This window comes from Dendrobates tinctorius, unplaced genomic scaffold (genome assembly GCF_039654945.1).
Source record: "Dendrobates tinctorius isolate UK_male_01 unplaced genomic scaffold, ASM3965494v1 ptg000003l, whole genome shotgun sequence".
Lineage (NCBI taxonomy): Eukaryota > Metazoa > Chordata > Amphibia > Anura > Dendrobatidae > Dendrobates > Dendrobates tinctorius.
Genome location: NW_027361671.1, coordinates 82,400,760 through 82,413,485, shown reverse-complemented (window position 1 = coordinate 82,413,485; position 12,726 = coordinate 82,400,760). Strand labels below are relative to the sequence as shown.

Genomic DNA, 12,726 nt, shown 5'->3' with positions numbered 1-12,726 from the left:
GGCCGGTCTGAAGTTTGCCAGAGAGCATTTGGATGATCCAGAGGAGTTTTGGGAGAATGTCCTATGGTCTGATGAAACCAAACTGGAACTGTTTGGTAGAAACACAACTTGTCGTGTTTGCAGGAAAAAGAATACTGAGTTGCATCCATCAAACACCATACCTACTGTAAAGCATGGTGGTGGAAACATCATGCTTTGGGGCTGTTTCTCTGCAAAGGGGCCAGGACGACTGATCCGGGTACATGAAAGAATGAATGGGGCCATGTATCGTGAGATTTTGAGTGCAAACCTCCTTCCATCAGCAAGGGCATTGAAGATGAAACGTGACTGGGTCTTTCAACATGACAATGATCCAAAGCACACCGCCAGGGCAACGAAGGAGTGGCTTCGTAAGAAGCATTTCAAGGTCCTGGAGTGGCCTAGCCAGTCTCCAGATCTCAACCCTATAGAAAAGCTTTGGAGGGAGTTGAAAGTCTGTGTTGCCAAGCGAAAAGCCAAAAACATCACTGCTCTAGAGGAGATCTGCATGGAGGAATGGGCCAACATACCAACAACAGTGTGTGGCAACCTTGTGAAGACTTACAGAAAACGTTTGACCTCTGTCATTGCCAACAAAGGATATATCACAAAGTATTGAGATGAAATTTTGTTTCTGACCAAATACTTATTTTCCACCATAATATGCAAATAAAATGAAAAAAAAAACAGACAATGTGATTTTCTGGATTTTTTTTTCTCAGTTTGTCTCCCATAGTTGAGGTCTACCTATGATGTAAATTACAGACGCCTCTCATCTTTTTAAGTGGTGGAACTTGCACTATTGCTGACTGAATAAATACTTTTTTGCCCCACTGTATGTATGTTGTATGTCTGTAGCATGTTGTATGTATGTAGTATATATGTAGCATGTATGTAGTATATATGTATGAATGTAGTATATATGTAGTATGTAGTATGCATGTAGTATATATGTAGTATGTATGTAGTATGTATGTATGTTGTATGAATGTAGTATATATGTAGCATGTTTGTAGTATGTATGTATGCTGTATGTATGTAGTATGTATGTAGCATATATGTAGTATGTAAGTAGTATGTATGTATGTATGTTGTATGAATGTAGTATATATGTAGCATGTATGTAGTATGTATGTATGAATGTAGTATGTATGTAGCATGTATGTAGTATGTATGTATGTATGTTGTATGAATGTAGTATATATGTAGCATGTATGTATGTTGTATGAATGTAGTATATATGTAGCATGTATGTAGTATGTACGCTGTATGAATGTAGTATGTATGTAGAATGCATGTAGTATTTTTTTTTTTTTTTTACATTCAACACATTAGCCGGATGATGGGACTACTACTGTCCCATCATTGGCTAATGTGTCAATCACTGTCAGTGTAGCAGGCATCGCCCGATGGGACTTGTAGTCCCATCGGAAGATGCCTGCACACACACAAGACCCCCGGCAGGCCCGCACAGACCACCGACAGCCGGCACAGGCACCCGGCTGGCCCGTACAGACCACCGGCAGCCGGCACAGGCTCCCCGGCAGGCCCGTACAGACCACTGGCAGCCGGCACAGGCCCCCGAGAGGCCCATACAGACCACCGGCAGTCGGCACAGACCCCCCGCAGTCGGCACAGACCACGCATCATGATGCGCACAGACTGCGCATCATGATGACGTCATTTCAGCAGCCAATCACAGTCATGCCAATAGTTAACATGCCTAACAGGATGTGCTCACACTTCTGAGGATTCCCATTGGCTGAATCAAATCGAGCAGGCTGATAGCTTTATGGGAACTTCCGATTCCGGTGTCCAATACGAAAAAAGTATCAGAAGTCAGTATCGGAATTCCGATACAGCTAATATCGGCCGATACTCGATACTTGCGGTATCGGAAAGCTCAACACTAGTCATAAGTCCTCTATTTTCACAAATTGTCCTGAAATTGTTGGCAGTAACTCTCAGTCATATCAAAAAGTCGCACTGCCAGGAGGAAATTAACTTTAATGCTCACGACAGACTCTGGCTTTCAGTCATAGAAGTGCAACCAGCGCGGCATTAGTCACCACTGTGTGGCGGCAGTAACCATGCCCTGGGACACTGACAAACAGCCATTTCTTCACTTATAAACTGCAGAGACAGCTGTCAGTGTGCCAGGGAACGGTTACAGAAGCCACTCATTGTATATTTAGTGGTGACTGAAGCCACGCTGGCTGCAAATCTATGATTGAAAGCCAGAGGCTGTGAGGAGGAAGGAGGAATGCAGTTAATATCCTCCTCGCAGCTGGACTTTCTGTGCGTCGGCCCGGCAGCATTAAGATGTTATTCAACTGCAGATTATTCCTAAATCTTCAGGTTAATAGCATTTGGGGATATTACAGGTTCCCTTTAGCAGTATCATTCTCTGATTTTGTTTCTGAAACAACTCACTTTATGAGCTAAAACTTTAGAATATAGTTTTATTGTGCTGAATAAATACATTAAAAACACAAAAGTGCAATGAAGTTAAAGAAAAGAAATATTTTATAAAATTAACAGAGAAAAAAATGAAATTTTGCATAAGTTACCAGACCAGCAAGTAACCAATATTACCTTAAATAATACATATTTAAAAAATAACAAGAATGGCTCTACAGAGACGAGCATCACAAGTCTCAATAGACAATGTAAAGAATAACATGTCTGCGCATATTAAAAAAAAATCATTATCAAAAGTACAGTCTAGTACTTGTTCAACAATAGTCACTTTTATACAGAGCTGCAGGCAAGATTCATCCACTAAAATATGCATTGCTGTTTTAAAGATATTCTTTTGCTCAACGATCATTTTTTTAAAGCATTAAGTATTAAAAAAAAATCTATAGGACAGTAAAATTCTTTTAGTCCAGCACCCAATTGTCTGAAATAATAGTTTTCTAGCACCCATCAAAAAGAATGTAGAAATTTGACATTTTTACATTTAAATTTAAATACAATGAAATGCTTGTGCACAGTCTTAGGGAAAGAAAATACACCCTGTTTGGTTACAATTTGACCTGTGTATCCACAATGACAAAGGCAAATTTTTGTCATTAGGTTGACTTTTACCCCTTCACGACATATGTATATTGATGTCAAATGTCATATCCATGCCAGTGATGAGCAGATATACTCGTTGTTCAGGTTTTCCCGAGCATGCTCGGGTGTCCTTCGAGTATTCTGGCGTGCTCGGAGATTTCGTTTGTGTCAAAGCAGCTGCATGATTTATGGCTGCTAGACAGACTGAATATATGTGGGGATTCCCTAACAAACAGGCATTCCTCACATGTATTGTATTCAGCCTGTCCAACAGCCACAAATCATGCAGCTGCATCGACACAAACTAAATCTCTGAGCACGACAGAATACTCAGAGGACACCCGAGCAACAAGTGTACTCGCTCATCACTAATCCCTGCCTTTGAGATGGGCTCTCATGCCGAGCCCACACCTTTCCCAGCACATGATAACTGATTTAATCAGTCATCAGGTTCCTTTGCTCCACCTGCGGCTGTTAACCAGTTAAATCCCGCTGTCAATACCCAACAGCGGGATTTAACATGTGCCAGCCAGTAGCATGACATTCATTCTACCCATCGGTGCACTTGTCACGTGATCACTGAGCATTGATGCATTGTCATGACAGCCGGGGGGTCTGCTAAAGACTCCCATGCCTGTCATTATAATCCTCCTGTGAATGCCGGCTCATGGTCGTCATTCATAGGAGACTGTGGTTTCTAATATCCAAATCAGGGCTGAAGCACTGTTGTATATTGCACTGGCGGTCAGACAATCGCAGCTTAAAGTCTCCTAAGAGAATTATTAAACACAGTAAAAAGTGAGGAAAGTTTTTAAAAATATGAAAAAAAAAAAAAAAAAGTTCAAATCACTCCCCCTATTGCCATATTAAAAATAAAAAAAAATACATATTTAATATCATTGTGTTTGTTGAAGTTTGGTCTATTAAAATATAAACTAAATTATTCTGATTGATAAATGGCGTAATGAGATACAAAATCAAAGCAATTATCTTTATTTTAGCTGCTGCAACATTGCAATAAAACGCAATCAGAGGAGCGCAAAACATTGTATCTTCCCCAAAATGGTGCCAATAAAAACATCAGCTCAAATTGCAATAAGCCCTCACACATCTCCATATCTCGAAAAATTAAAACACTACAGGTTTTAGAAATGGAGACATAAGGGAATTGTCTTTTAAAAAAAACTATTGAGAAATTGCTCTTTTTTTGCAATTTCAATGCACTTGGAATTTTTTTCCAATTTCAAGTGTATCCCATGATAAAATGAATGGTGTAAGTCAAAACTACAACTCGACACACAAAAAATGAGCCCTCATATGGCTATGGGAATGTAAAAATAAAGAGTTATGGCTCTTGGAATAAGGGGAGGATAAAATGAAAGCTCATAGAAAATCGCAAGGTCACTGAGGGGTTAAAAGACTAAAAATAAATTAATAAGCTAAGTAAAAAAAAAGTCACAGAACATATTTTATTTCACAAGCAGATAATCCTAGGGGGACACAAAACAAAACACCCTGTTTTACACATTTATTTAAAAATAAAAGCACAGTTATGCTCACCTCTATGACTTTAAAGGTGAGCATAACTTTGTTTTTTCACTTTTAAATAAATGTGTAAAACGGTGTTTTGTTTTACTTAAAATAAAGGATTTTATTCTTTGGCGTGTTTATTTCAATACTTACTGTGGGGTTAATGATGGGGGCATCTTATGGACGCCTCTCCATTACTAACCCCTGGGCTTGATGTCACCTGACAATACAAAAGTTACATCAACCCCAACCCTATTACCCCACTTGCCACCGCCACAGGGCAAGTGGGAAGAGCAAGGCTAAGCTCCAGATTTGAAGGATCTTATGGATGAGACATTTCTAGGGCAGTTGAGGTCCAATGTTAGTAGCCTGGGGAGGAGGGGAATATCTCGGGACCCTTATCAGGCTATTAATATCAGCCCACCACTGCCTGTCTAGCCTTTGCTGGATTGAATTTATAGGGGGATCCTACATCACTTTTTTCAGAGTTCCCTGTAAATTCACCAGGAAAGGCTAAGCAAACAGATATGAGCTGTTATTAATAGCCTGGGAACCTAAGGGGATATTGCCCTTTTCCCAAATTACTAACTTCAGCTTCCAGCTGTGGGCTTTCCCTCTGCTGGTAATTAAAACTGTGCGGGAGTCCACATTTTTTTAATTTAATTATTTTACACTGGAGGGACACAGCGGATGCTGAATACATCTCCCAACATTGTCTACGGTCGCCGTGATCTCAGGGAGACCAAACGACAATGATGAGAGCTACTTTCAGCAGCCAGCACCTGGGATCAGCTTGTACTGTACTTTTTTCCCAGGCGCCGGTATGTGTCACATGGATGTCACATGGATGTGAAACATGGACACACAGACACATGGACAGCAAATGGATAAACGGATGTCACATACGTACATATGGATGGCACATGGACATGGACCACAGATCTCACCAGTACTGTTTTTTTCCTGTACATGAATCACCAGAACATGTGAAGTACAGTAAGGCAGTAAATAGAAGTAAATAGAAGGAAAGAAAGCCAACTAGGTATTTTTTTCATGTGCACAATTGGACGGTTGTGAATATATTTTCCCAAATGTATCTAATATCAATTTAATAATCCCAAAAACTAAAAATCCTGATTCCACTGGTGCTGGACTATCAGATTTTTACATTTTATTTTCTTTACTAGGCCATTTTTTCTTTGTATTTTTGACCACATACTTTCCCACTATGTCAAGCTTGCCTTATTTTTAGATGTTAGGAGAAACAGGAAACAGCTTTGTGTTGTATGATAATTTGCAATTTCTTTAGTATTTCTTAGTAATTTTTGTAACCATTTGTTTTTAAAACTAGACATAAATTCACATAACCGTAAAATAGCAGCTATTCATTTCTGGAATGAATATGTCTCCATCTGCTGAATGTTGCTTAAGTTGACCAAGTATCAGAGTCATCAGATTCAAGAAGCCAGATGTTGAGGTTCAGTTACAGCAATACTACAACTTGTCTTCCCATCACAGATACACTGATAAAAGAAAACCATTTCAAGGCAACATTTGCATTCAACATTCCATCTTTAGAATACATGTCTGTTCTTTGTGGTCACACATTTGCTGCTATTTGGCATTTTCCTGTATTTTTGATTGTCATATTTTAGATGTCTTTTTACACGCTTGGGAATTTTAACATATAAATATACAGTATATTACAGTACATTTAACATATAGTAGTACCATGCTTTTGTTTTTACTGGTTCTATCAAAAATAAAGATTTTTTTTAGTCCTTTTGCAAATCTATAAGAGAAAAATCTATAGATTGCGCCCTTCCAAAAACAGCACCACTTCTGTTCATGGGTTGTATCTAGTATTTAGCTCACTTCCACTAATATAGCAAAGGCAATGCTGCACACAATGTGTGAAGAAAAGTGTCACTGTCTCTAGAAAAACAGTCATTTATTTTCTCCTACTGCAAAATCTTATTAAACATAATGAATGACATAAGCTCAACTGTTGTATTACAACATTTAGAGGGGTTGTCCCACAGTCACAACTTATCACCTATTCACACAACAGGTGATACTTGTCCGAACACTGGGACCCCTACCGATCATCACAATGGGGGTGAATGGTGAACAGCCAACATGTATGTGCAATTTCACTTGGTTCATTGTCTACAGGACTATGCTTGGGGTAAATGATGGACAACCACTTTAAATGGTGCAATGGCCCAATATCTAATAATCTGTGTTAGGAGAAATGTTGATTACATAATATGTCTGTTGTTGTTAGTTTCAAAATTATTTCGACCAGGGACATGCATAAATGATAATATTAAAAAAATCCTCATAGTCTCTCTTCTGGCTAGCGCTATCTCCAATACTGGTATCATCAACTGTTACATTTTACATAGCTAAAATTTCCCAAATATTGTTTCCTGAAAATGGGTTTATATATTATATTCTTTGACTCAACTTATCAATCAATCTCTCGTCATATGGTTACGACAAGGTATAAATGGCAAGTACGCACATAATTTAATTCTACTGCTTGACATTGTACAATCTGAAACAGGGCTCGCATTTTCTTATTCCAATCTACAATACTGGTGACTTCTTATTTGGTAGAGGTGCCTACAGGTCCCATCAGGGAATAAGGGGCTAATTACTAGTTGGAATTACTATATCTGCTGATGTTAGATGGATTTACTAGTACAAATGACATCTTGTTATAGTAGATGCAATAGACTAAATCATAAATGGTAGAGTTGACCAAAAGGATTTGCTGGTCCCTGTTCCAGCAGTCACATTGGTAGTCAGTGGCCACCAGACCAGAGCCATGTGACCTCTTCCTAGTTGTCATGATAAAAAGAACTCAATTCTTTTTCAAACTGCAAGGTATAGTTGTTCTTTTATTTTTCAGAAATCCAAAAATTTGACATTGTGGTCCAATTACATGACCTCTGACATGACATTGGATTACAGAGGCTTTATTACAATGTTGGAAAAAAACACAATGAGTAGTGGTACAACTGTTCTGGTGACCATATGTCATGTGTTTGGATTGCTGAACAATAAACAGAACAATTAACCTTGCAATATGAAAAAGAGTGCCAAATTATTTTTACCATGAAAGGACTCTGCTTGAGGACTCTGCTCTGGGACTGGACTGTTGTGTTCCTTTTTCTCCTCCTAGTTGTTGACATTCCCAGTGTTTCTTCTGATTAGTAGGCCTGATGCAACATCACACATGTCACACCACAATAATGATGTTGTGTAAAGCTTAGTAATTAGAAGAGGTGTTAGTGATGCCAGATGGTAGGAAAAGGTTTTAAGGGCTCTGTTTCAGTAGTCATGGACTACCAATGCGGCAGCTAGACAGGGGTCTGTTGAAACCGTGCTCATTTCTAAGAAATGGCAATTTGTAAATCTTCTGACACAATTGTCCTTAACAGACAGAAAACAAACTTTTGGATCAGCGCTTGCCAAGGATAATGTAGGAAACAGTCTTATATTGATTGTCCACTTGGAAGAAGTGATATTTACTATATTGTACACCATTGCGGACAGGCATCAGTGATGAGTCTGAGCGCACAATGCATTAAGCTGTTGACAAGATTTGAAATCTGTCCTGAGGGAAGTGTTATAAAGCACCAAAATATGGAAATTACATTTTTTATAATCAGTCTATAGAGTTATAGTAAAATATGCCTTGCAAGCATTAGCCAGTTGCAAAGATTTTCATTAAAATGTTCTTCTATTGGGTTAGAGTATAAACTGTAAGCTGTAGTGCTAACTGGTAAACATGATAATTCTATATGTTAAATGACTGTTATCCTTCCAAAACCAATAATACAGTATTTCAAATATGTCAATGTCAGGGCAACTGAAGATAATAGACCATCTAAGCAGTACTTCACCATTAAATATCCTTTAAATATTCAGCAATTTGTCACATTCAATTTTACAGCACAAGGAATTAAAGGGAATATATTTGTGGTTGGAATTATGAAAAACAAAATTTGCATATTTCTTGAAAAATAAAAGGAAATATGGTTAAATGTTCTTTGCTTTTAATATTTTTAATACAATTCATCTTCTTGCCAGCACGTAATAAAAAAAATGGATTCTAGACTGTTCATGTCTTGAATTTTGATGCAATTATATTCCCTAGAGACTCGATTTAATATAGGAGGAACACATTCAAAAATTGACGCATAGTAAGACAATTTGGATCTTGGTAGCCAGTACCAAATGTTCATGAAAAGACCCTCCGAATGGAGTTTAAAAAATAAAGATACAATCATAGTTATCTTTTACTTTAAAAATTCTAAAGATGAACAAAAGTAGTGTTTTTATATTTAAGTCTTGTTATAAATTATAAAACTCAAGTCTCTTCCCAAAGGGAAGCATAATGCACTTCTGTGGTACCTTTGCCAGCAAATATTTGGGTCACATTGGAAAACAAAATAATGATATCACATCCTATTCCCCATTGAGAGTCATCTTCCGGTTTGGATGGTGTAGTCTTGAAAAGTGTGCTCCTTGAGATCATGTAACTTATTGGCATATCTTAACTCATTTCCAAACACAAAAATGGGAATAGTAACCTCATCTTCAGCAGGAAATTCAAATATCGCTAATCACTAGAGTTTTCTTTTTTAATCAACTTGAGTGAACAGAAAATTTCCTTTGGAAGACACAGAGGAGTTTGTAGACGATGATGTCAAAGTTATAGCATGAGGTAAACTCCTCTTGACATCAAAGTTGACATGTCAGGAGTGCGTTCTATTATATCCGACACCTAAATGTTTCTCTAACCAAATCTCTGCTAATTGAGAAGCAGATGCAAATGTACTTGCTTTGGAACCCAGGCACATTTTATACTGTTTAGGGTTTAAATTGGGGTCACATTGGACAGGATGAAAAACATGAACCACCCCCGTTTCTTGACTTCGAAAGGCTTTGAGACCAGAAGATATAACTTTAGTAAAGAGGTCAACGTCTTCTAAACCCCATCCTTGAATGGACGTATCAAAGCCACCAACTTTCAGTAGGTCACTTTTATAAATACAAGTAATACCGTATCCGTAGTCTCTCCAAAATCCTGTTTTTTTTGTAAAAACAAAGTTACTATCTGCATGAGGATTTCCTCCATAAATTACTTTCGGGTCATACTGACTAAATACAATAGGGTAATACACTTGTTGTCCCTGAATAGTGTTATCTCGACACCTTTGTAGAAAGTCTAAAGTGAACAACAAATCTACATCACAGAAGAGCAATAAGGTGTCATTGTCAAACTGAGCAGATCCTTTGTCAAGACTCAGCCCCCTAGAAAACTGTCCTGACATTTTTATTATAGACATTTCCGCCAGTGGGTATTTATTTTGATATTCCGCCATGAGTTCAATGTGCTTATAGGAATCGGAGTTTGTTTCTGAATCAAATAAAATAATGACTAGATTTACATTTTGCTTTGGGATCAGGCAGACCTTTTCATAATTTTCCATAAACCTTGTGAAGATATCATACCTTCCGGTGAGCGGAACAAGGAAATGTATTTTCTTGTCACTCTTTTCTTTCATTTCCTTAGTCATGTGAAGAGCTGAAAACATTTTTAACGAGTTAGATAAAAATGAGAAAGACTGTGTGTCGCTATTAATGCTCTGCAAAAAACTCTGCACGTCTAATTCTTCATCTTCTTTGAAGAATGGTTTACTAAATGATTGTTGTAAGTATGCATGACGTCTTACAGGAACAGTCAGTTTTCTACCTTTATGTCTTTTATATAACAGTAACAAATCTAATATATATTCTACTCCATACATAGGGTGGATCCTGCGGTAGCCATACTGGATTTCTTTAAAATCAATTAACCTTCCTCTTGATTTTGAGTTTTCATTGATCATTTCCATTACTTGCATCACCGTGTCATCCAAAGACACCTTGAGAAGGTTATTTAGACTCTGGCATGGCGGAGCATTTGCAGACATTGAATATATATGTTTTCCCGTAAGAAACTCCCATTCAATTACTTCATTCCTTTCTCGTGGCTGAAATCTATTGAAAGATGGCATCATACCAAGCTGCTGGTCTAGCTTGTTTATCTCCATATTACTAAGCTTGCTCATCACAACACTTTCCCTATGAAGCTGGATGGTGTGAAAGCGTAATTCAGAAATCTTCCGGCTCAGTATATAATTATGCAGCCTGTACTGGTATGCTGGTCTTTTATTAGGGTGCAGTGTTATAGCTGTATGTATTTTGCTGTTGTGCAGATCTTGTATATATCCTTTTCTGTTGTGTTCATAATTTTCATGGAATAGTTGCTGCATCTGGAAAAAAAGAGCAAATAAATGCTATAATATTGATATATGTATATAATAATAACTTTATGCTTTGCATAATATTCAGGTTGAAAATGGAATGGCTTAAGAAAGCAACTGCACATTTTTTTAGCTTTTCTACTCATAAATTTGACTATACATACATATATATTATGTAAAATTATTTATTACAGTACATTAAATGGAATTGAAAAAATACACGGTCAAAAATGTAGACTGTATGCCTTTACACTTGTCAACATCTACCATTGATTCCCATTGCATATAGTTGTTTCAATTATGCTTTTATTTATTTATTTTACTCGCTTAAATAGCGCCATTAATTGCACAGATCTTTCCAGACATCATCATGAGAGACACTGTCTCCATTGGGAAATGATCGGGCGGGAGATGTCACTCCTGCCCTGATGATGATGAGGAGGAATCCACAATGGTTTCAACAGAAAAAAAGTATTCAAAAAACAGGTTTACAGGGTAAACGCGTTTCGAGGTCATGCAGGACCTCTTCAACAGGACGGAAACCGTTTTGTGTGACCTTGAAAGATGTTGACCCTGTAAACCTGTTTTATGAATAAATTTTTATCAGCTGGAAACCATTGCAGATTCATCATCTGCAGCGCAGGAGTGACATCTCCCTCCCGATCAATTCGCACTGTTTGGTCCTTCTAGTGACTGATGTCCTTGCAGCAGCTGATATCTATTTCATTCCAGTTACATGTTGCTCTGTAGAAACTATATAAGGTGAGTGGATCCTTTTCCTTGCCACCTTTTTGTTGCCAGTTAAGAACCTATTGCGCTTTCTTTCCCAGTTTCGTTGTTGCACTGTCTCCATTGGGGCACACAAGTTAAATGCCTAATCAATATGTCTTTGGTGTGTGGGAAGAACCTGGCGTACCCTCATGCAAACATGGGGAGAACCTACAAACTCCATGCAAACACTGTCCTTTGTGGAATTTATACCCATGACCCCAGAACTGCAAAGCAACAGTGCTAACCACAGGAGCCACCACACTACCCACTTTTCAATGTAGTTGAGACAAAGGTATATATTAGCTACATATATAATAATACCAAAAGGATGCTGCTTGGCCTGGCCAGACTGACACAAGGCTATGGGCATTTTGAATGTAGTGAAATCCTTTTCTTAGTATGTCCATATCAATGACAATTATAGTTGAGTGTCTTACGGTGCAGAAAGCTATACGACAATCATTGCTGAGCCACCTGGTTGAACCTCTGTGACTTTTACTCTTACATTGATTGTATAGATAGACACTTAAGTCATGTGCTGCATTCATCTCTCTCATGGGTGAGATTACTTCACAAGCAGTAAATAAATATATTTATAGTCATATATAAACCAGATTCTGATCTTCTTCCAGCTTTGTTGAATAGACAGATGCTATGTTTATAGACTTTCAGGCATATATCCATTTACTTGGAGTTTGGAGCCAGAACATCCATTAAGGTTTATACACGTTCTTGTTACAGAACAATAGTAGCTAACTGAAAAGGCGCAATAATGTAATCCATGATGTCAGGATAACACATTTTGTAAACCTAATTTACAAAACATAAATCTACAAATTAAACAAATATGTATAATAGTTTTACTAAACTCAAGAAGGTTTACATCTTCTACTTCTTTTTACTATTCCGTCCTTTACCATATAAGGTGTATTACAGAGGGGAAAAGCACAGATTTAGTCTGGGATCTTGGCAGCCTAAATGTAATATGGTTACTGGTTTATAACAACCTTTTTAGGAACATTTA

The 12,726-nt window shown here is 37.7% G+C and overlaps 1 protein-coding gene across 1 annotated transcript in view; it reads right to left on the bottom strand.

Moving 5' to 3' along the window:
• Window positions 1-2,466: 2,466 nt before the first annotated feature.
• The window catches only part of CHSY3 (chondroitin sulfate synthase 3), a 498,666-nt gene continuing 488,406 nt past the window's right edge, over window positions 2,467-12,726 (bottom strand). The window contains exon 3 of the mRNA XM_073557747.1: window positions 2,467-10,940. Coding sequence (XP_073413848.1) covers window positions 9,378-10,940 — 1,563 coding nt within the window. The 3' untranslated portion in view covers window positions 2,467-9,377. The remainder of the gene's footprint in view (window positions 10,941-12,726) is intronic.